This window comes from Danio aesculapii, chromosome 13 (assembly GCF_903798145.1).
Source record: "Danio aesculapii chromosome 13, fDanAes4.1, whole genome shotgun sequence".
Lineage (NCBI taxonomy): Eukaryota > Metazoa > Chordata > Actinopteri > Cypriniformes > Danionidae > Danio > Danio aesculapii.
Genome location: NC_079447.1, coordinates 25131955 through 25157362, shown reverse-complemented (window position 1 = coordinate 25157362; position 25408 = coordinate 25131955). Strand labels below are relative to the sequence as shown.

Below are 25408 nucleotides of genomic sequence, written 5' to 3'. Positions count from 1 at the left end.
TTGTCCACTGCAATAGGTGTTCTCACTAAGTAAATTTGTTCATCTTACAATATTTAAACAAGCAATCCCAACTTTTTAGCGCATTAAGTTGTTAAACTAAATAGAATCTGTAATCTTGACTTACAATAATATGCATTTACAACTTTTGAGTGGTCATGTGTCAAAAGCATGTCAATGATAGAGAATTGCGATAAGGAAACGGAAGAAACTGGTGGAAGAATTAAAACATAGCATAAACAGACATAAGCATAATAAATCTTTTTCAATAGAGCTTTTTCAATTCTTCGGTGTTAAAAATGTATAAATATAATAATATATTGTAATATATTCATATTAATAAATGTAATATTTATATGATTATATAATAAATTATATTATAAAGTTATTTATATAATAATAATAAATAAAATAATATTTATATAATACAATAAAATCTTTTGAAAGTTTAGGTATTGGTTTTTATGGCGGCACAATGGCCCAGTGGGTATCGCCATCCCCTCACAGCAAGGTTGCTAGTTCAAGCCCCAGCTGGGTCAGTTGGCATTTCTGTGTGGAGTTTGCATGTTCTCCCAGTGTTCGCATAGGTTTCTTCCGGGTGCTCCGGTTTCCCTCACAGTCCAAAGACATGCACTACAGGTGAATTTGGTAAGCTAAATTGTCTGTAGTGTATGTGTGTATGTCCTGGTCCTTCAGGTTGGGGATTGAGCGTTGGGCAAATGACGAACCTCGTAAAAATTTTAGTTTACGAAACACCAACATGGTGCAGTTAAATATCAAGTTCAATATAAACGGCCTTGGGAGTGAGTAAGCAAGGTGTTGGTTTTTAAATGTTTTAGTTCAGCTTACTTAATAAATCGCAATCAGTTTCCTAATATTTTCTTAGTAATGTGACTACTAATAAGAACTAATTGTTTTGAGGCAACGGTACTGAAGTTTACTTTATTAAAAAGTTGTAAATACAAACTGCTCACTTAAAATTAATACACTAATTTACTTAGAAATTAAGGCAATCGGTTTCCTCAATTTTTCTAAGGTCAACTTATTATATTTCTCTGTAAGGAACTTTATATGAGTTTACTGTACAAAAGCTCAATATTTTTGCTCATCTTTTTATTAAAGTTAATAAAACAACATTTTGCTTAGTAAAATTGTGTGCTGTTACATTGGCTGGTTTTGAGCTGTCATGTATACATAAATATGAGACTAAACTAAAACTGCCTGTTTATCCCAGTGGTTTAGAAGAATTTTCAAATTTAAAGAAATAAGCAATTTTAACATGCTAATGACATCATACAGCCTCGATTTCCGGTTTGATTTTATAGAAAACAGGAAAACACCAAAGTTTTAATATGTTATGTGCTTTATTAGACTGCACAAAGCAGAAGAACCTCAAGAAAGTGTTTAGTATGATAAAACTGTGCTGTTTCTTCCCCATGTGATCATGATCGCAATAAAGGAAGCTGCAGACTGTGGCATAATAAAAGCTCTGCTGCTTTAGTGCATCCATGATATTTGTATTTTCCTACTGTGGACGTCAATGGTTACAAGGTTTTTAACACACTTCAAAACAATGTATTTTTTGTGTTCAACAGAAAAAAGAAACACATAAATGTTTGAAACAGTAGGTAGTGCTGTCACCTCACAGCAAGAAGGTTGCTGGTTCGAGCCTCGGCTGGGTCAGTTGGCGTTTCTGTGTGGAGTTTGCATGTTCTTCCTGCGTTCGCGTAGGTTTCCTCCGGGTACTCCGGTTTCCCCCACAGTCCAAAGACATGTGGTACAGGTTAATTGGGTAGGCTAAATTGTCCGTAGTGTATGTGTGTGTGAATAAGTGTGGATGTGTTTCCCAGTGATGGGTTGCAGCTGCATAAAACAAATGCTGGATGAGTTGGCTGTTCATTCCGCTGTGGCGACCCCAGATTAATAAAGGGACTAAGCCAAAAAGAAAATGAATGAACTACCCCTTTATACTTGCTGGGGTCAGTTGTCACAAGGTTAAGACCCTAAAAAAGGGGTAATCAGTTTTGCTTTTAAATTAAATTTGGAGCGAACCAAAATTATAAGCCAGTTCTAGCCAGTCTTCAAGAAGTTGGTCATTGTGGCATAATAAAAACTCTGCAGTTTTAGTGCTGCATCTTGCATGTCTCATCAACAATTGCTTTATCGGTCTTGTTAAGCTTCAATGCCTTTCATTCTTACTCTTATTTTTTTGAGCTACTGTAAAAAATTGGCACCCCATGCTAATGCTGATATATTGTGCTTATGTGAAAATCTAAAAACAAAAATCAATACAGACCTATTTAATTACTGCCAAGTGAGTATGTGAATACATATCAGCTCACATCATTAAAACAATTGCGATATTATTCTAGTCAAAAAACATTGCACACCTCTAGTGTAACTCCAACTCATGGCACACAAATTACACCAAAATCCTTTGCCAAAAAACCCACACAAATCTAAAAACCCCAGTGACGAACATCATTTGTCCTATACGGAATAACGAATGATCATGATGCAAATGAGCGGAGATGTTTTGCCTTCACAACGCTCATGAAATGTTGATGTTGATATTTTCACAGCAGTTCTATGTGCGCAGACAGCTTGATTAGAGAGCTGGAGAGAAGCAGGCTGGTCAGGATGTCAATAACGGGGAGGGATTTGTTGCTAACCGAGCATCATGGGAAAGCAGACCCACAGAACAGTTGTGCAATCACACAGAAGCGGCAGGGAGGGCGAAGTCCTGTAGAGGAGACTGTGTGTGAGAGTCTCAGGGGCTGATATAAAAGCTGGCAGTAGATGAGATGTGAAAAGAGGAAGTGTGAGGACAGATTAACATGCAACGGCTGAAGTCGCACTGAAGGAATGGAGAATACGGAAGCCTGGCGGTTTCTCATCAAAGGCTCCAACAGTCTCTGGCTCTCTCAACTATCTCTCCCCTCAGGCTTAAGGAGAACTGAAAAGGCCTTGATTCAGACCTTTAGACTTTTAATGCAGCCAATCAGAGATCGTTTCCACATGGTGTTGCTTGCTGTCGGGCATTAAAAAAAAAAAACTACTGTGATTTAGATTAGGGATATATCATGAAATACTCACTAAAGAAATTCTGATAATTTTTAACCAACAATTTTCCATACTGCATCAATTGCTTCATCTAATATTTATACTGTATTTCATTATTTATTGTTTGTTAGATGTTAGTTGCTTAACATTGTTTGTGTTTTTGTTATTTGTATTATTATTGTTTATTTCCATTGAGTTATTTTTTTAGCTTTGTCATTTTAATACTTCAACTTCTTCGAGTCAACATGTCGATTATATTTACTTATTTTAAGTATAAATATACACTCAAAAAAAGATTTTTGCTGATTGTTCAAACTACTTATTTAAAATAAGCTTACTCAACACAATTCTTGAGTTTTTTGGGGGACAACTTAATTGTTTCATGTTCAATCCACTTAAATTTGTAAAAACAATTAAGTTAATTTAATTGATTTGTGTTGGGACAGCATGAAAGGATTGTGTGGAACCCAGAATCTTTTACAGTGCATATACACACATGCAGATAAATGCATACATAATTATTTCCATAGCTATATGTAAGCTTAATATAAATACATAAATACATAATAAAAGTCACATTTATCTTACGTTTGATTTGTAAATTAAAACTATCAACAAAGGTAACTCATTAATGCACACAAGAGGAGCAATTAACAGAAACAAAATAAATAATATACAATGTAATAAGTCAGATTGATTGATTGGTTGATGTTGAAGACATCAAATTATGGAATACAAAAGGAGCCATAATGTTTAAGGAAGACTAAATAAATAAAATAGACTAATAGCATTATACATTATTTATTTATATATATGGCCAATAACTCACTACTGCATTTAAAATGATCCATTACACTTAAATGAGTTTACATCCAGAGCATCTGGAAAGTATTCATAGTGCTTCACTTTTTACAATTTTTTTTATGTTACAGCCTTTTTCCAAAATGGATTAAATTAATGAATTTCTTGAAATTGTTGCAAATTTATTAAAAATAAAAAAACTGAAAAATAATAAGTATTCACAGCATTTGCTCAATATTTTGTTGATGCACCTTTGGCAGCAATTACAGTCTCAAGTCTTTTTGAATATGATGCCACAAGCTTGGCACACCTGTCTTTGTGAATTTTTGCCCATTCCTCTTTGCAGTACATCTTAAGCTCCATCAGGTTGGATGGAAAGTGACTGTGTACAGCCATTTTCAGATATCTCCAGAGATGTGCAATAGGATTTAGGTCTGGGCTCTGGCTGGACCACTCAAAGACATTCACCGAGTTGTTGTGAAGCCACTTCATTGACATATTGGCGGTGTGCTTTAGGTCATTGTCCTGCTGGAAGATGAACCGTCGTCCCGAGGTCACGAGCACTCTGAAGCAGGTTTTTTTATTCAGGAAGTCTCTGTGCTGCATTCATCTTTCCCTCTATCCTGACTAGTCTTCCAGTTCCTGCTGCTGAAAAACATCCCCACAGTGCCACAGGCCACTGTGCTCATAGGAACTTTCAGAGCAGCAGAAGTTTTTCTGTAACCTTCCCCAGATTTGTGCCTCGAGACAATCCTGTCTCGGAGGTCTACAGACAATTCCTTTGTCTTCATGCTTCGTTTGTGCTTTGGCATGCATTGTCAACCCAGGGACCTTTTATAGACAGGTGTATACCTTTTCAAATCATGTCCAATCAACTGAATTTACCACAGGTGAACTCCAATTAAGCTGCTGAAACATCTCAAGAATGATCCGTGGAAACAGAATGTACCTGAGCTCAATTTAGAGTGCCAAGACTCAAAAGATTTTGGATACTTATGTACATGTGATTTTTCAGGTTTTTTTATTTTTAATAGATTTATTGAATTGTATTGTGTGTAGAATTTTGATGACATTAATGAATTTAATCCATTTTGCAATAAGGCTGTAACATGAAAAATGTGGAAAAAGTGAAGAGCTATGAATACTTTCCGGATGCACTGTAAATAAAATATGATTCTATCCGTTGGATTTATTTAGTTAGTGTCTGTTACACATATATACAATATAGTGCAAAAGTCAAAGTTTGGGGATTTTTTTCTGAAATAATAAGCTGTAAAATATCAAGCCTCTTTCAACACCTCTCTTGAGATATTTAGATTTAGGCTGCCATATATTTCGCTTTCTATCCAGGTAAACCTCATACTGCCTCTATAAAATTATTGTCTGGACACTATGGAGGCCATTTCATGATTGTCAGTGTTTTATCAGAGTTTTTGTCATGTAAACATGATTTCATTGCTATAGCAATGTGTTTGTGATCATCATATGCTGAAAGATAAAAGCATTGCCAATGAGAGACATTCTCGAAGGAATGGCATAATTTATTAAAACAAGTCAGTACTTTTCAGCACAATTCTATATAATCAATGCTGCCAATACCAGAAATGGCAGAAATAGCCACCACAAAGTTTTATTCATTAATATTCTCTCTTCCTTCCATCTCTCATGTCTTTAACAATTATACCAAAAAACTAATAAAAAACAAAACTAAAAAATAAATAACGTGTGGTCAGTATACCATCATTAAAACAACAAATGTATTGGTGGTCTAAAACTTTTGCACAATAATGCATATAGCATCTACACTGATATGTAACAAGGTCAGCTTTCAGTGTACTTCCTGTAGTCGCTTCCAAAAAAATAGCTGCTTGGGAAAAAATAAATCCTCATTCACACAAGCAAGCAATCCAATTTCTATAAGTGTCGCATCTTCAGATATGCGAAATGCCTCCAAATCCTTCAAAGAGCCAATGTGTGCCTCTTTCAGACACATCTTCCACACAAAGACTCTAAAAGACACAACAAACAAGAATCAAGGCATAATGCTGCCATCCTCCCTCATCAGACACCCACCAGTGCTCGATTCTTCTGAAGCACAGAGCAGAGACTGACAGTACGCTGGAGAGACAGGCGGATTTGTGAATCTCAGCATTCGCTTACTATTTTCAAGCGATCTATCTTTGGCTTGTCTTGATCCGTTATTAGCATCCCATGAAAATGAACAATGCAGGTACAAATGTACATTGTGTAGGAAGAGCTGATTTCCACTTGGCCGGAGAGAAGCAGGGAGGCATCAATTATTCTGGAAGTCCAAGTCAGTCCAAAGACTCGATACACAGCTCTCAATAAAACACTGATTCAAGTAGGGGAAAAAGCGTTTTTTTCAAGCCACTTTCTTGGCTTCAGCACAGCTTCAGGCCTCTGTGATGAAAAAGACAGTCCAGCTTAAGCCATTCTAAGCATGATGGCCAAAACAGGTGAGAAAAAAGGATCTTAAGGTGGCCTTAGTCAAGGTATGTGCCATAATGAATTAGAAATCCATATTATTAGCCCTACGGTCTTTACAAAGGCATCTACTGCATGATGATACAAGATCACTCAAAACTGAATTTTCGCTGTTTCAGAAAGATGCTTTGTCAGCTGGACATCCAGTACAATCCATCGAACACAATGTACTTCTATTCCTCAAAGCCTCGTTTTCACTCCTGACAAAAATTAAATATAGTGCAACCCTGAATAAGGTCTATCGGGGAGAAAAGGAAAAAAAGGACAGTGTGGGGTTAGTGAGAGTGGATCCCTAGGGTTAAGATAAGCTTCTACAAAGACAAATTGCTGTTCATGCTGGGATCCTCCAGTGTCCTGATTGGCTATAAACGTGTAAATCACTGAAATTCGACTTTTTTTTTAGGCCAGCAGCCAACTATACGGTTTCCAGGTCCCTTACTGACTTATATCAAGGGGGGGATCTGGATCATCTGAAAATAATTTGCTAAAAGTGAACTTAATCCTTTAACGAACGAAGAACCATTGGGTTTTAAGTCATAAAATTAAGTTAATTAAAAAAAATTTTAATAACCCCCAGTAACACTTTTAAATAGGGTTAAATGCACATTTATTTTGAGATTTTCTAAAGACTAAATTAACAGTGTTTTTTAAGTAATTAGTGATTATAAATATTAGGTTTAATGCCACATCTACATTCATTTTGAAAACAGATTTTTTTCCTTATGCTATGGCCTTTTTTCTACACTCATTCGCCAATAAAAATGGAGTTAAAAATTTCAAACAACATTAAGGGCTCTATTTTAACGATCTAGGTGCAAAGTGTAAAGCGTATGAACGACATGAGCATTAAGCATAAAAGCATTAAGGGGGTGTCCGAATCCACTTTTGCTATTTTAAGGATGAAAAAAAATGCTTTGTGCCCCGGCGCATGGTCTAACAGGGTTGTGCTTATTCTCTTAATAAATTATGTGTTTTGAGCATAACATGCATTAAACCAATCAGAGTCTCATCTCCCATTCCCTTTAAGAGTGAGTTGCATAGCGCCATGGTACATTTGCTATTTACATGGTGGACTTTGTAAGTGGAAAAACTGAATGCTTCACCAGTGAGAAAACGGTTAAACACACTATCTGTGTCGGCGCCAATAGCAAAGTGGTTAGTGCGTTGACACATAGCACCAAGGTGCTCTCGGTGACCCGAGTTTGATTCCTGGCTTGAGGTCCTTTGAGATCCTTCCCCTATCTCTGCTTCCCACACTTTTCTGTCTCTAATCTCCACTGTCCTACCAATAAGGTGAAAAACCCTAAAAAAATAATAATGAAAAAATAAAATTAATAAAAAAAACAGACCATCTGCAGCGCGAGGATAAAGAATGAGCCTCTTCCATTCAGCGTCTGTACTTTCCTTTTAGTTTACTTTTCTCTTTACTCAACTCTTTTACTTTCGTGGATAAGAAAACGGTGTTGTTCGCACTTCACTGAAAACATCCATTACCCTACATATTTAATTTCCCTCTTTAAGCACAAAAATTTGTTTCAAAACTATTTCTAAATTCAGTTCTAATTTTCAGAAAATGAATAAATGAATGAAATGAACATAAAAAATTAAGTTGTCCAAAAAAACCTTAAGAATTGTGTTTATGTAACTCCTTTTAAATTAACAGTTTGAACAAACAGCAAACGTCATTTTTTGAGTGTACCTCTTGAAGTGGTAAAAAGCAGACACTTTTTATTTAATACTAAAATATTTTTAAATATCTAAAATATTTAAATTGCCATTTACATTAAGCACTGTCCACTTATCAGGTTGAGAAAAATGCGACGTATTTTCAGGTGTTAAATGAACTGATGGACTGCAAGGGATATGGAAAATGTCATGTGTACTGCGAAAATTTTAAAGCTTAACACCGTTTTCAAATGTATCTGGATAAATGCAGAAATACATATCTCTAATATGTATTTGCCAAACTTCTCTCCTCTCAACCTGACGGTCCTTTTATCCCTGACTTCTCTCGACATTATTTAACATCTCTCCTCTTCACTCTCCTCAATGAAGGGCTGTAATAAATGCTAATATCCCTCATTATTCATGCTGCATCCTTTGGCCAGGAAGGCCTTGCAAATCAATCCTGTCAGCCGCAACTAGACTGGCAAAATGTAATCATGTTGTTTGTGGAGGAAATTAAAACAATTGGATTTGACCTTTTCTTTGACTCTCTTAGTCAGTTGATTTTAGACTGAATGAGGGCAGGCAGGAACAGATGCATGTTTTGTAACTGAAGAAAAAAAATGCTTGTCTAAATCGTACCTCCATTACCTTACAAATGAGGTGTGGTGGTCTATGACGGTCTCCTTAGCGTTAGCCACCATATGCCAAATGACAAATCGCCAAATGATACCAGAAGAATTCAGGTGGTTTGTGAGTCAGCATGGAGATTTGTTTTTTTTATCATTCATTGTATAGTAATACTAGGTCTAATATATATATATATATATATATATATATATATATATATATATATATATATATATATATATATATATATATATATATATATATATATATATATATATGTATATATATATGTATATATATATGTATATATATATGTATATATGTATATATATATGTATATATATATATATATATGTATATATATATATATATATATATATATATATATATATATATATATATATATATATATATATATACACACATATATATACACACACACACACCTGTCCAACTGCTTGATCGAAAATTTCTAATTAGCCAATTACATGGCAGCAACTCAATGCATTTAGGCATGTAGACAAGGTCAAGACGATGCAGTTTAAACTGAGCATCAGAATGGGGAAGAAAGGTGATTTAAGTGACTTTGAACGTGGCATGGTTGTTGGTGCCACACAGGCTGGTCTGACTATTTCAGAAACTGCTGATCTACTGGGATTTTCACACACAACCATCTTTAGGATTTACAGGGAATGGTCCGAAAAAGATAAAATATCCAGTGAGCTGCAGTTTTGTGGGCGCAAATGCCTTAATGATGCCAGAGGTCAGAGGAGAATGGCGCCAGACTGGTTCAAGCTGATGGAAAGGCAACAGTAACTCAAATAACCACTTATTACAACCGAGGCATCCAGAAGAGCATCTCTGAATGCACAACACATTAAACCTTGAGGCGGATGGGCTACAGCAGCAGAAGACCACACCGGGTGCCACACCTGTCAGCTAAGAACAGGAAACTGAGGCTACAATTGGCACAGGCTCACCAAAATTGGATAATAAAAGATTGGAAAAACGTTGCCTGGTCTGATGAATCTCGATTTCTGCTGCGATACTCGGATGGTAAGGTCAGAATTTGGCACCAACATAAAAGCATGGATCCACCGGTTCAGGCTCAGTATTGTTGCTGACCATGTCCATCCCTTTATGACCACAGTGTACACATCTTCTGATGGCTACTTCCAGCAGGATACTGCACCATGTCATAAAGACTGGTTTCTTGAACATGACAATGAGTTCACTGTACTCAAATGTCCTCCACAGTCAACAGACCTCAATGCAATAGAGCAGCTTTGGGATGTGGTGGAATGGGAGATTCGCATTATGGATGTGCAGCCAACAAATCTGCAGTAACTGTGTGATGCTATCATATCAATATGGACCAAAATATCTGAGTAATATTTCCAATATCTTGTTGAATCTATGCCATGAAGGATTGAGGCATTTCTGAAGACAAAAGAGGATCCAACACAGTACAAGTAAGGTGTACAAAATAAAGTGGCCGGTGAGTGTATATAGAATATTTAACACAAATGTTTATTTAAATGGTGACTGGTCACCATTTCTTTTAACTGTTTTTTTTTTAAATTTGGTGAATAAATATTGCAAGTAATTGTCACTTTTGATTGAGGTAGTGCATTTTCTCCATAAAATGTAGCTAAAATTTGGAAAAAAAATTCCCTCATATTTTGAACAACATTTATCTAATATAACTGATGTATTATTACTGTACAAGGAAAATAGACATGCAAGTCACACTTCATGCTGACAATTCTTGTCAAAATGTTTTGAATGACACGACAGCAGGATTGAGCAGGAATTGCGAGTTTGAGCACACACAGACACACAGACGGTTATACAACTGGCAAATATTATCAGCATTGGTGGTTTCATGTACCTGGCTTGTGTTGCTGTTGGAGGGCAGAGGGTTGGATACCATTGGTCCAAAGATGTCTAAGTCGTCACTGATTGGAGCTGCACTGCTTGTTCCTGCCCCGCTGCTGGCAGAGCCGACTGTGGGTGCATCTGTGCAAGAGACAACCAAATGTCAGCACAGACATGGGCAAAGTGTCAACTTCATTATATAGAGTAACAGTCTCTGTGTAGTTTTAATTCATTCTACATACAAAAATGTAGGTACAAATGGGTCGGTTTAGGCAAGCCACTCCAGGAAAAAAAAACATTGTTCTCTTCATGCACTTATTTTACTATATTTGTAGTCATTTTGCTTTTCTACTTTCAGACTAGTGGATTTTAAACAAACCATCTAAATTTCACTTTGTGTATTACACCATTTATTGTTGTCATATCTTTAAAGGCAAATTTCTCATAATAATTTTCATAAATATCCACTTAGGTAACCCCTACATACAGTATAACCAATATTTTTTTCGCCCATTATTCATATCCTTGGGTCAGTGGTCCCCAATATTTTATCTCCGTGGACCAGTCAAAACACCCCAGACAACTGACAAAACATTACTGCAACTCTGATACAAGTTTTATTTATGGAGAAAATTAAAAAGCACTGCAGTGTTTGTCTGAGATAATTAGTCTACCGAAATGTGTATATTCCATACAAAATATGAAGCTGATTGGTCAGTTCTCATCACGTGACTCGTGGTGCCCTCGCAGAATTTTGAAGATTTTTTAAACTAGGTGTGCCTGAAAGGTGTCGCTCCCAATATGCTCGTGCCTGTATTGGAAATAACGAACTTGCATGTGGAAAAGATGCGATTTGTGAACGGCCGCCGTCATTTGCGATCTCCAGCAGTTGATCTTCTTGCACAGACACGTTGGATTCACCTGACTTGTTGACAAATGGGTTGTGGATCCATTCCTTGGCAATCCATGTGTCCTTCACTGGGCCTTTTCCTCTTTACCAAGTAACTTTCCAAAGACGTCTGTTTGTTATCAATTTAGCTAGCTTGTGAATTAAATTTTGGGAAAATACAGCAATTTAATAATTATATAAATAATAAATCAAACTAAAATAATGAATGATTACCCCGATACCTGTTCTGGGGTATTAATAATTTCAGGTAGGGATTTCCCGATACTGTGGCATTTTTTTTTAAAGCATAATACAGTTTATATAGTTTTGGTGCTAAACTCAAATAATATATCTTCTTTGGTAAAAATAACAGACCTATAGGCCTACACAAACAATCAACATATTTGTAAACTGGCAGTACGGTAACACCTGCAACCACACGTGCCTATAGATGTATTTTGCCAAAGAAGCAAGATGAAAGACACTGCTGGTCACAGTTTGCCACGGATGAATTGATGCCAAACTAGCACTGAAGCTGATCGCCTCTGTCCTGGAGCTGCGTCTTTAATTTTTAATCTTTAATGACTTAAATTAAAAATGTTGACAGAGGCTTGTGATATAAGAATTAGAGCAGATCATTAATTAAATGCATAGGCCTATTTTCTGTGGAGCGATTGATGAAAAAAAAATCATTCTTATTTCTATGCAGTTGGAAACACTGCATGTGCTTGAAGATGTTCTGTTGTTAATATGTTCAAATGTTAAAATAAATCAGTATTTTCAGCAATATTTAGTGTGTCAGACACAAGATAGACACGTCAATTGTTTTCTTCATCAAATAATAATTTAATATTAATCTGTCCAGTTAACTGTTAATATTTGGTTAACGAGCGGCGGTTGTCGGTTGGCAAAATTAACCGAAATGAGCATCCCTAGTTCAAAATGCAGAAATTATTTGGAGAGTCCCTGGTGATCAAAAATATTACAAAAAGGCCACACAGAACACCCGTTTTACACACTGTAAAAATAAGACGTTAAAAATCTTTTCACAAATGTCTAAGAAAATAAACATTTGGATTGTTTCACAGATTGAAGGCTTAAAATCCATTTAGTGGCCACAATATATTTATGTTCTTCAAGCCTCTGGAGTCAGATGTCAGAGACAGCATCTGTACAGACTCCTTACATAACAATTCAGACTCATCTGTGACTCACTGACTGACTGCTCATGCCCAACGGCAGACTAAACCTGTTCGCATGAGTCTTTTTTCTCAGCAGTGAGAAAGAAAGGAGTGTTCATGAGGCGGCAGCAGCCCACACCGCCTGCTCAGCTCGCTTTTCCCTTTCCCACTACCTATCGACTTCATCCAAGAGAGCAGGAAATCTAATCACACTCCGCCAACGCTGGAGAAAAAAGCACCCGCTCGCCTCCGAAGCCGGCCTGCCGCTCTCTTTCCATTAAAGTCAAAGACTCCATCAGAGCCCTGCCTGTGTTCACACGTTACAGTGAGCCGCTGCCATCTCTTTATGACTGATAAAAATCCACGAAAATAAAAGAGCTCAAAGTAATATAAGGGGAGGGAATGGCAGCGGGTGCGGGGAAGAGGCAAGATGAAATGCTAGATGAGCTGGAGGTTTGACTGGAAAGGAGAAAAGGGAAGAGGAAATTAGCCAAATCACATAAACTGAAATGTGGAAAAGAGAAGAGCATCTGGAAAAGCGCCGCACTCTTTAGTAAAGCCTTTTATGTGTGAACGAACATCTGATAAGCTTTAAGAGAGCCTTTACATGCAGACTCAATCAACGCTTCATCTGCTGGTGAATCACAGGTCTATTCTGACAAATTATTCTGAGAGCAAATAATAAAAAGCTATTAAGCAGGCAGAGTTAGGACATCAAATTAAAGTGTTTTGGTGCAAACGTATCGTTAACTTGGTAGAGGATAGCTAAAATAGACAAATGTCAATGTGGAAAGGTGGAATTACTTTGATTTCCCACGTCGATTATTTTATGCGAAAGTTGCAATGTAACAAAAGGGTTTTTTCTCCCCCAAAGCCATTGGTTGTTGATGGAGGACTGAGGCAGATCTCAATGCGAGCTTGCAACAGATTGTAAGAAAATGGCAGGATTTATCAAGTCAAGTAGGCTTTTATTTTATTATGCTAAAACAACTGGAGAGGTCTGATTTACGTGATCAAACAGAAACCTCATGTTTCATTGAAAGATCAAATTAGAACACTCTGATGAGATCAAACATTTACATGGAGGAATCAATCAATGGCAGTTAAGTCTATAATGACAATAATACAGATTTAGATCATAAATAGAATGCATTTTTGCTTTAAAAAAAAAAAACTTTTGATGTCAGAAAGAAAAAAGTAGATGTCAAAAGAAACATCTGAAACAAAACCAGCAGCAAAGCACTCATCTAAATCATTTAATATGCTCAATTAACCTTTTTTAAGGAATGTTTTAGAGGTTATGTGATTATATAAATTGTTATATATTATTATTATTATTATATAAATTGTTACTGTAGCAACCCTGATATTAGTTTTAAAGGTTTTTCAAAATGTTTTGAAAGTAAATGTGAAAATTATTAATTCATTAAAAATGATTTGTGCTCTAAGGACTGTTTGATTGAAGTACTTTTTTATGTATTTTTTTTTTAGATTTCAGACAATTAAATATCCTTTATTAAACATTAAAAATGATACAATACAGAAGATTCTGTATTGTAAAATAAATAGCTATAAGAAGTTTTCTAATTATGGAAATTTGCAGTATTGTCATGGTACTGCATGGTTTTTTATCCTTTTTTTTGGTGACCCAGCTGCCAAAACATTCCTGTTTTTTTTTTGTTTGTTTGTTTACTGTATGGCTATTGTCCATTATTTCACTTTGTTGTGTCCCAGCTGCTGAAATATCCCAGTTTTGTTTTTTACAGAAATTTCATTTTTTAAAGTGTACTATATTACGGTATAATGTTAACACCTACTAGTAACAAATGCAAATTAGTTTTAATCCAAATTTGGGGAAACAAGCATTGCAACCTACTAGTGTTACATTAGAAATAAAGAAGTATGGGGCTACTTTCCATAAACTTCTGAGGGAATGGAAGTACTGTAGTTTTCTTAAGTACTGTAAAATCAACATTATGAACACTAGCTTAATTTTTTTGCTATTGTTGTAATTGTGGTTGTTTTCTGTTGTTCGGTTTTGTTTATAATTAGAATTAGCATTTTTAATGGGAGAGTCCTTTAAAATCTGGCAGGGGGACTACCAATGAAAACTATCCTTTGGGCTAATTTAGGTACATTCCGTTCTTGAGGAATGATGACTAATGTCCAATGCACCTTGTTGTAATATAAAAAAATAATAATAAAAAAAGAATGCAAGTTGATTTTAAGAAAGCCATGGGACTTAAATGAACTACAACTGAAGGCGGCAAACGTTTAAAAAAAATAATTTCAATCTGTAATTTTGGAAGATTAAAAGATGACATTTTGATTAAAGGTTCCCTGAAATGAAAATCTGGGTATAGGCATCGTAGAATAATAAGAGATCAGTATATGGAAATGGGAATACTGTGAGCCTCATACTTCACTGTTTCCTTGTTTTCATGTAAATTTCACGAGTGTAAAACCCCGGGGGCCATCTGGCCAATCAGAAGACAAAACAAACTGTGACGAGACTCATGGGCCATGCCCTTTGCATTTGCATGTATGGCTAATTTGGGTCATTCTTCCGGACCTGACGAGAAGCCATGTCATCAAGCTCTGAGATCATAAATATGCATGCCTCACATGCTGCGGTTGATAACCAACAATGTTTTCTAGTGAGACAACAATGATTAATTTCCTACCTTAGTTATTTTTAAGTGTATATTTCACTTACTATGTATGTGGGACTTTTATTTTGAAAATGCGAGTGCCAATTTGTTTACTATGCGTTACTGGGCAACAACAGCACAAGGCACCTTCAAACTGACCTCAGGATACAAAATTTTCAGATTATCCATTTATTCATCTCCACTGTGAAGAGGCATATGGTATGTTTAGTTACAGTTTTTGTTAATTTATCATGTTTATTGTGAAATTTAATGCGTATGTTTCAACTGAATTGTGTCAAATCACTCTGCTCAACAGTCATCTGTTCATGCAGAGGTTTGATAATAATTCCTGGCTGTGTTTTCTTTGACTATAGCTTCAAAATACAACGCTATACATCTCTATCACCCTCTTTTGTCAGATTTAATTATAATTTAGCCTTTATCCACAACAGATCTAGAGAGCAAAATAGGTTAACATTACTCTGATTGGGTTCATATTTGTCCATATTCAGCGTAATTTATGCTCTGTGAGTGTGTGTGTCTGTAGGACCAGCTTATCAGAGTGCAGCTCATTAATATTCACGAAACAAGCCATATATGGTCAATCATGGACCTTCCGATTCTATTGGTATTTTATGAAATAATAAATGAGCTTATTAAACTGTTTCTGGAGATTTTTTGAACTTACTAAAGCCATAAACCTACTATGTAGATTTCAGAGAACAGAGAATTAAACCAATGCAGTATCCGGCACCTTTAAAAATGGAAAAATCCTTAATAATAAGATTAATAACATTAATAGCATGCCAGCTTTCAATTATATTAAATTTGCCATTTAAGTTGTACATCATATTTTACATATTAAGAAGTGACATTCTGGAACTTTTGCAGATTACATTAATTTGATGAACCAATTGAATCCATTTATAAATTGACAGAAATAAAGCAACAACATGTACTGAAAGAGAGAAATATATCTTGGTTGTCTGAACACACGGCTGGAGCCTTGCTGGTATGGAAAGGTGAGGAGAGATGCTCAGGCCTTGAGCAAAAACACATCAATAAGACGCATGTCTCAATCTCAACAGCATCATCTCCAGCCTCTCTTCATCAGCACTGACCTCTGACGCCCTCCAGCACTCTAACCCGCTCACCAGAACACACACATTCACATTTGTGGAAATTCATATATCTGTCTCACTCATCATAACGGACAACTTGGTAGCACGAGGAGATTGAGAGAGTGAGAAATATCGAATGAGAGAGAGAGAGAGATAGAGATAGTGATAAAAACACAAGACAGAGCGACAAAGGAAAGCTCCAGGGCAGCAAATAGAAACTTTCATTTCCCAGAAAGTAATATAACATCAATTGTGTTTGGTCATCTCAAGGGCTCGAGTTGCCGGCCTGATCAATACCGCTAGGACTGAACTAGCGGCGTGCTTCCCTGAACCTTCATCTAGACAGTAATAGCAGTCAGTGATCCTCTATCTGAGCCTTTACACACCCTTTAAAACATGTCGCTTTGGTGTACAGCAACACACTGTCTTGGAGCTGTACATTTAGTAGTGGCTGAGCCAGTAAAAAGAGACAAAGCCATTTAAAAGGTAACGTGATACTACTTTGTCTTAATAAACGAGAGGAAAACATATGGAAAGTTAAGACTAGTCATTTTAAATGCTAGTCAAGTATCACTATATAATGTAATATTAGGTACAGTTGAAGTCATAATTATTAGTGACAGTATAATTTTTCTCAATTTCTGCTTAGCAGAGAGACTGTGTTTTTCAACACATTTCCAAAGATGATAGTTTTAATAACTAATTTCTAATAATTGATTGATTTCATCTATGCTATGATGACAGTACATAGTTTGTTTTGCAGACAATTGAAAATAATATTGCTTGATGGGGCTAATAATATTGATCTTAAAATGGGTTTTGAAAAATTAAAAACTGCTTTTATTCTAGCCAAAATAAAACAAACAGACTTTCTCCAGAAGAAGAAATATTATGGGAAATACTGTGAAAAATTTTGTGCTCTGTTAAACATTTGGGAAATATTTGAAAAAGAAAAAAAAATACATAGGAGTGCTAATAATTTTGACTTCAACTGTACTGTATGAAAACCTGGTATGTATTTTGAGTTGCTACAAATTACATTCAACAGTGTGTATTATAATAATGCTTTTACAGTGAGTGTTAGATGAGCCATTACAATATAATAAACACACAATTATACATATACCAAATCTGATATTGATGGACATGTACTGTATACTGTATATGTTTAACCCATTCACTCACCGTCCACTTTATTAGGTACACCTTACTAGCACTGGGTTGGACCCCCTTTTGCCTTCAGAACTGCCTTAATCTTTCGTGGCATAGATTTAACAAGGTACTGGAAATATTCCTCAGAGATTTTGGTGCATATTGACATGATTGGTCCATATTGTCGGCTGCACATCCATGTTGCGAATGTCCCGTTCCACCACATCCCAAAGGTGCTCTATTGGATTGAGCTCTGGTGACTGTGGAGGCCATTTGAGTACAGTGAACTCATTGTTATGTTCAAGAAACCAGTCTGAGATGATTCGTGCTTTATGACATGGTGCAGTTTCCTGCTGGAAGTAGCCATAAGAAGATGGGTATACTGTGGTCATAAAGGGATGAACATGGTCAGCAACAATACTAAGGTGGCCTGTGGCGTTGACACGATGCTCAATTGGTACTAATGGGCCCAAAGTGTGTCAAGAAAATATCCCCCAGACCATTACACCAGCAACCTGAAGCGTTGATACAAGGCAGGATGGATTCATGCTCTTATGTTGTTGATGCCAAATTCCGACCCTAACAACCAAATGTCGCAGCAGAAATCGAGATTCATCAGACCAGCCAACGTTTTTCCAATCTTCTATTGTCAAGTTTTGGTGAGCCTGTGTGAATTGTAGCCTCAGTTTCCTGTTCTTAGCTGACAGGAGTGGCACCAGGTGTGGTCTTCTGCTGCTGTAGCCCATCTGCCTCAAGGTTGTGCATTCAGAGATTCTCTTCTGCATGTCTCGGTTATAACGAGTGGTTATTTGAGTTACTGTTGCCTTTCTATCAGCTCGAACCAGTTTGGCCATTCTCCTCTGACTTCTGGCATCATCAAGGCATTTGCGCACACAGAACTGCCGCTCACTGGATATTTTATCTTTTTCACACAATTCTCTGCAAACCTTAGATGTGGTTGTGTGTGAAAATCCCAGTAGATCATCAGTTTCTAAAATACTCAGACCAGCAGGCCTGGCACCAACAACCATGCCACGTTCAAAGTCACTTAAATCACTTTACTTCCCCATTCTGATGCTTGATTTGAACTGCAGTAGATTGTGACTTGACCATGTCTACATGCCTAAATGCATTGCTGATTACAAATTTGAGTTAATGAGCAGTTGGACAGCAACCTAATAAACTGGCTGGTGAGTGTATGTGTCCACATATACAAAAGAAATACAACAGATTTATGATTTATGTGTTTATGTATCCACCACTATTACTCTGCCCCTAAGTTTGTGATAAACTGAGCGAAAGAAGAGTAAAAAAGACACGTAACTCAAGTGGATAAATATATCAAATATCTCAACATAAAAGATAAACTCTGCATGATTCATTTGAGTTAAATCCCATCAAATATTAATTGCTGTTCTATTCCACCACCTTTTTCCCATTAAAAAAACTGCTGTAAAATGACCTTCAAGTCTCTTTTAATTCCAGCTTATCTTAGCCATATCAAATTCCCCGATCGGCAATGAGATGAGGGATCAATTATTCATGTCTTACCAAGGCCTAACAGGTCGATGGCGGGCTCTGCACTCTTCTTGGGACTGATTCTGGAATCTATCTGGTTGTCCTCTCTTTTCTGGGATAGAAGGAGACAAGGAGAAAGTGTTACTGGAAGTCTTTTATTTTTGCAATAGCAATTCTGAACACAAGCATCCATGATAGGCCATCGGTTGTTGTTCTAGTTCTTCATAGAAAACAGCCTTCAAAAGATTGTTCACCCAAAAATTAGAATTTAGGAGCCATTTATTCACTTCCATGTGGTTGCAAAGCACTGTATGTTTTGATACTGTTAGTTTCAGTATGTTAGTTTTAAACATATCTATAAGATAGTGTGCCCCCAAACAGTGACAAAATTTGCATTTAGATTATATAAACATGTAACTCTGACGGTCCTACACAACCCAACTCGCTCAGAGCTGGGATCAAACCAGCAAATCTTTGTATGGGAGTCAGTTGCTCTAACAAGTAGGCTAAAGAGCATGGCCTCTAGCGTCTGTCACTAGAGCACCTTTTAGAGGTCAGAAGAGTGAGTTTTACCTGCACAGCACTAGCTGGCCTCTGTTACACATTCAAAGCTTGCAATTTGTCACTTCTGCCAAAGTAGATTAAAAAAAAATTTGAGCTGTGAAAAAAAGCAACACACTATTGGCTGATTTTTAAAAAGGGGGAGGAGCTAGTCTATGTCCTGCCCTCTCTTCATGTTTCAGTTGTGATTACATCAAATTTTGAATAAACCAATGTACATTTCAAAGCACTTTATGGAACCTTTACTGAAAAATGAATAGGGTGAAAGAGTAGCTCCTCTACATCTTTAAAAAAACAGCCAATAGCATTTCATTTTTAATCACAGCTCTGCCAGTGAGAGTGGCTGAGCTCAAGCATATAAAGTTTACAGCAGCATTGCCAACTGAAGTCATTGACTTGATTGATTGATTTGGTTGATTGATTGAAGTCATTCAAAAAAAATCTTTGATCCGTTTACTGTAGGCGGAAATAACAAAGTGCAAGCTTTGAATGTTTAAATCTTCTTAATACTTTTTTTTTTTTTACCATTTGGGAGCACACTAGGTTATGGATTAAAACTAACATACTAATTTCTCAAAAATTTTATTTTGAATTGATGGCAATGTTATATCTTGTGCCGAAACAGTCAAATTTTTTCCTAGTCAGAAAAACTAAACATATTTGAGGCATATTTAAAGGCATTTTTCTCAGTTTTAGATTTTACATAGTTACTGCATTTTGCTTTTGGGTGGAGTAGCCATCAGCAACCATACTACGTAGGAAAGAAATACTATGGAACTCAATAGCGAATGGTTGTCCAACATTCTTCAATTTTCCGATATCGTCTTTTGTGTTCAACAGACACTCAAACAAGTATGGAACAAGTGGAGGATGAGTAAATGATGAAAAGTTTGGGTGAATGCTCCCTTTCAGACGCTATATACAACTAGGGTTGGGCGATGTTGATCAATTTGGCATTGTACATTGTCTAATGAGAAACATTGTGATGGATGTAGTCATAGGCGGCAGTGAATTAATTTTTTATAAATAATTAATTAATTCACACCAAATTAATTATTTTTAGCCTACCGTTTTAACTACCTGACCCGCATGGTCTTTGTTTTACCCATAACCAAATTATAAATAAATAAAGATAAGTTACACACAAATTACCACCTGTCAATCACTTTTTTCACGGCACTCTGGCATGAATAGTCAGAGTGATCTGTGTCGTTATAATGGCGTCAACAAACTTGGTTGGTAAAAAAGGCGCACAACCAACAGGAACCAACCAACAGTATCTGAGGTTTTTCCTAAAATTACTAAGTACAAGTGTGAAAGCGAAAGATTAAAGTAGTGTACTGATGCTGTGACACATTAACTGATAGATTCAAAAGACAGAAGAGTCGTTACATAGAGACAAGAATAATTAAATATCATGCTTAACAACTATAGTGAGACGCGATGCAGCGGTACATCCTTGATAAACTGTCCAACATGCACTGCTCTCTGGGGTTTTGTGCTCAAAGCACCCGCTGACTGCTGGAGCTCAGACAAGCACGTATGCTGCAGTGCATGACAGTGTGTATGTGTAGTCACGTGATGTGCGCTTTCAGCGGTAAAGTGTGGAAGGAGGGTTTTTCAAAAATGCTAGATGAAACGGCAATGTAGACGTGGATCTTTATCGTTCTAAAATGCCGTTTTAAAACTAAGATGTATTAGTGTAAATAGGGCCTAAGTGTGTATTTTTCGCAAGCGGGATGCTGTGACAGGGGCGGAGCAGAGGATCAGCATCGCGATGTCTATTAGCCATCGGCGATGGCATCATCTATCGACCCAACCCTACATTCAGCTTCTGCATTTTATCTTTGCTAGTCGGGCTCTGAATATCCAGAGCTGCAAACTGAATAAATAGATAATGCAATGTGGTGGTGAAATAGCTTGCTGGCTCTGACTGATGGCCGGCTGCGCCTCACAGGTGTTGACTGACCAGGCTACTTTAGAAATGCAGTTCAAAGGCGTTCTTGAGGCCTGTGATTTGTGACGAGCAGAAAGAAGCATCTCGGTCTGAGAAGCCAAACCGTAATCTGGTCTGAACGGCCGATCGATGGGCGCTAGGTTAAAGCCTGGATCAAAGCCAGACGGAGGCCTTTTAAAACCTCCTTCTACACAAAAACACACTCACATATGGACACAACCACACAAGTAAAATCAAGCGGACAGCGCTTTTTCTTGAGGGGAAGGCGAAAGACGGAGAGGATGAACGGTAACAAGAGGGCAAGAAACACATCGGAATAAATACAAAACAAGCCAGACTGTAAGTGTCAAATCTGAATTAAACCAGCAGTGTCTGACATCTGCCTTATTAGCACAATAAAAGAGAATGATAAATGTGAATTTGTCACTTAACGTCATCATTGCGCAATTGTTTTTGGCAAAAGATTGGATTTGAGCGATTGAAAAACGGGACAGAACTGACACAAGTGCTCTAATGAGCATCTGCAGGCTCGGGTTTGTGGTGAAGTGTCAACCCAGGTGCATCGTGGGAAGAGGATTAAATGGGAGAAAGAAAATTTGCTGTTGCTCTCCAGTGAGCTTGAGACTCGGGTTCATTCAACTGTGTGCGTGAGAAGGGGGGGGGGGTTGTCTAATAAAAAAAAAATGCTTTTACCAATTCTAAATGCAGTTTCTGATGAGGAATTACAATGATCACTAATAATTTTACAAGCTGGCGAATTATGAAAGCTATCAGTAGGATGTTTTATACATCACTACCCCCTTAAGCTCTTGAGAAAGGTTGGAAATTGAATTAAATTGAATCGAACCTTAATCTTTTAGTGCTGAAAAGCATATGCAGTCTTGCATGTCAGCTTTTGTGTACAAGGCCAAGTCTTTCACTTGTGACCGTTTTTATTGTTGTACACAAGAGGCAGCAATGTGAGGTAAAAAAAAATGGCCTTCTTTAATAAAAAATAATAAAATAGATGCACAACTTTTATTCAGTTCTGTGATTGAAATCTGTCATCTTAAAATGGTTTACTCTGGTTGAATTATGTATGAATTGGAGGCTTAGGTGCTCTGCTATTTGTTGACGCACGCACACTTTGAAGACGACTTCGAAGACGAAATTCTTCAAGAATGTGTTTGTGCTTCAGATGATGGAAACAAGACAGCCTGAGACAAACAAACCAAACACACATTCACAAGACAAATAAACTCAAATACAAAGGCATACGGCAAACAATCACACCTTGGAAAGCAGGGAAACTTGGAAAGATCCAAAGATCTAAAACAAAGCCTCAAGTACTGAATTTACTCTAAAATAGCATTAATAAATAATTACTATTAACAGTAAAAAAAAAAAAATTAAGTATTTATTTAACAGTTTTTTTGCAGTTCTTTTTAGAAATTATAGGAAAGAAAAAAAGCTCTAATGGGGTCTGAGAAGAATGAGTAATAAAATAAAATAAAATAAAATCAAATTAAATTAAATTAAATAAAATTAAATAATTAAAAAACAAAGTAAAATTAAATAAAATAACAAATTAAATAAAGAAAAAAGAAAAGAAAAGAAAAGAAAATATTTTTTAAATGAAAAAAATTATTAAATAAAGAATTAAATAAACAAAAAAAATAATGAAATAAAAATTAAATAAACAAAAAATAAAATAAAAATTATGAATAAAAAATAAATAAAAGAAAAAAGAAAAAGAAAAGATAAGAAAAAGAAAAAAGTATAATTAAATTAAAATAAAAATGTAAGAAATAAAAGAAATAAAAGAAAAAAGTAAAGAAAAAATAAAAGAAAATAAATAAATGAAAATGTAATTTTTTTTATTAAATTAAATTTTAAAAAATAAAAAAATACAATTACAAAGAAAAAAACAATAAAATAAAATAAAAAACAATTAAATTAACTAAAAAATAAATAAAAATTAAATCAATAAAAAAAGAAAAGAAAAAAATCAATTAAATAAAAGAAAAACAAAAAAATAAATAAATAAATTTAATTAAATAAAAAATAAAATAAAATAATATAAAAAATAAAATAAATAAAACAAAAAAAAGTTTTCTAGAAACTATATAATGTGAATCACAAAAACAGCTTAAAGTAAAAAAGTAAAGTAAAAGTAAGCATGCTAAAAAGTAAGCATGAAGGGGTGTCATGAAATTCAATCATGAAAAGGGTTGTTCGAAAGCCTACAAACAAGATTTATTCAGAAACCATTCATGATCAAATGAACAAATTGGCATTATATGCAATCTAAACTTCAATGAAAAACTGAACTGTTAAAATAACTAAAAGCTTAAACTAAAGCTCTAAAATTAAGATAAACAAAGATTGTTAGATTAAAAATATTTAAATAAATATATAAAAACATTTCATAAATAAATAGACGAAGGTATAAAATTAAATGACGAAAAAATCTAAATAAAAACTGAACCTCAAATTAAAAACTAGAGTATATGGTCAATAAAATAACACTGACACCCAATACGAAGAGCAGGCCAGAGATTTCTGCTACGCTTTCATTTACACATATCTAATCTATATCCACAGTTTTCTCCCACTTGTCCACACTTGATTCAGTCTCTCTCATCCTCTCCTGTCAGCTCTTCTTCACTGCCTCCATCGCTCTGGAAAGGCATTCAGCAAACGGCTGTGAAATTGCTTCAACTGTGGCGTTGTGTCTCTGGGGCCTCTCCAATCAAGGTCATTTCTAATTCATGAATACTTCCCTTTGATGGAAGAATAATTCCATTTGGGTCACATTCCCTCACACTCCATGCAAACAGGATCAGAGGGAGATTCATTCTGGACTGATGCTAAGCTTGACTCACTCTCAACCTCATGCATTCAGGCTAGCAATGTCAGAGAGGGAAATACGAGGCAGTTACCTAATATGTTTTATTATTGGGAGGTCATTTTTTTTATTTTGTATATCTTCAAACAGTAATAATAAAAATGTCACTTTTGCAGGAAACAAACACTTAAAATATTAAAGCCAAATTAAGCAGCAAATAACTGACTTGTCTGCAGACAAATAAAATGTCAAATGAAGGGAAAAAAGTAAATGACCATATATAAATATATACAGTCAGAATTATTAGATCTCCTGTTAAATTTAAATTTATTCAGTTGTTTTAACAGTTTTAAGAACTAATTTTCAATAACTGATTTCTTTTATCTTTGCCGTGAAGACAGTAAAAAAGTTTTTATTAAATAATATTGTGTCATACCTACGTCATTATACAGATTTATGTCCTGATATGTCACAAACACATACACACACAATAAATAAAAAACAAGACAATATAAAAAAACAAAAATATTTTTTTGTTAAAAAAATGTAAATGTGAAACAAGAGAAAAGTAAAGGTAAAAAACCAAAAAGAAATAGTAAAGATAAGAATTTCTAAAAAATAAATACTTCAAAATAAAAAACATATAACCTAGAATAACTAGAATAAATAATGAAAATAAAGGATATAAACATAACAATATAAATGAAATACTGTAGGCTCACAAGACACAACGCAAACTTTTGGGTCAAAAAGAAAGCATTTACCATCACCATAGTTTCTGCTAAATAACTGATTACTTTAGTTACTCAAAGTTACTGCAAAAGATTAGCACCCAACATTGAAATAAACGGTCACAGAAAAATTAAATATGAATTTGTAGTTTTACAGCTATTAACAGACTATAATTATCAACTATCATAGCATCAATAACTATTAGCAAAAACAATGGTTTGAATGGTTCAATGCGGCAGGTACCCAACAAAATAGATAAGACACAAACAGATACTGCACA

The 25408-nt window shown here is 35.5% G+C and overlaps 1 protein-coding gene across 1 annotated transcript in view; it reads right to left on the bottom strand.

The window, feature by feature from the left end:
* Positions 1–25408, bottom strand: part of smap1 (small ArfGAP 1) — a 134890-nt gene that overhangs the window by 33035 nt on the left and 76447 nt on the right. The window contains exons 5-6 of the mRNA XM_056471455.1: positions 19085–19163; positions 10553–10680 (exon numbers count right to left, since the gene is read on the bottom strand). Of these exons, the coding sequence (XP_056327430.1) occupies positions 10553–10680; positions 19085–19163 (207 nt within the window). The remainder of the gene's footprint in view (positions 1–10552; positions 10681–19084; positions 19164–25408) is intronic.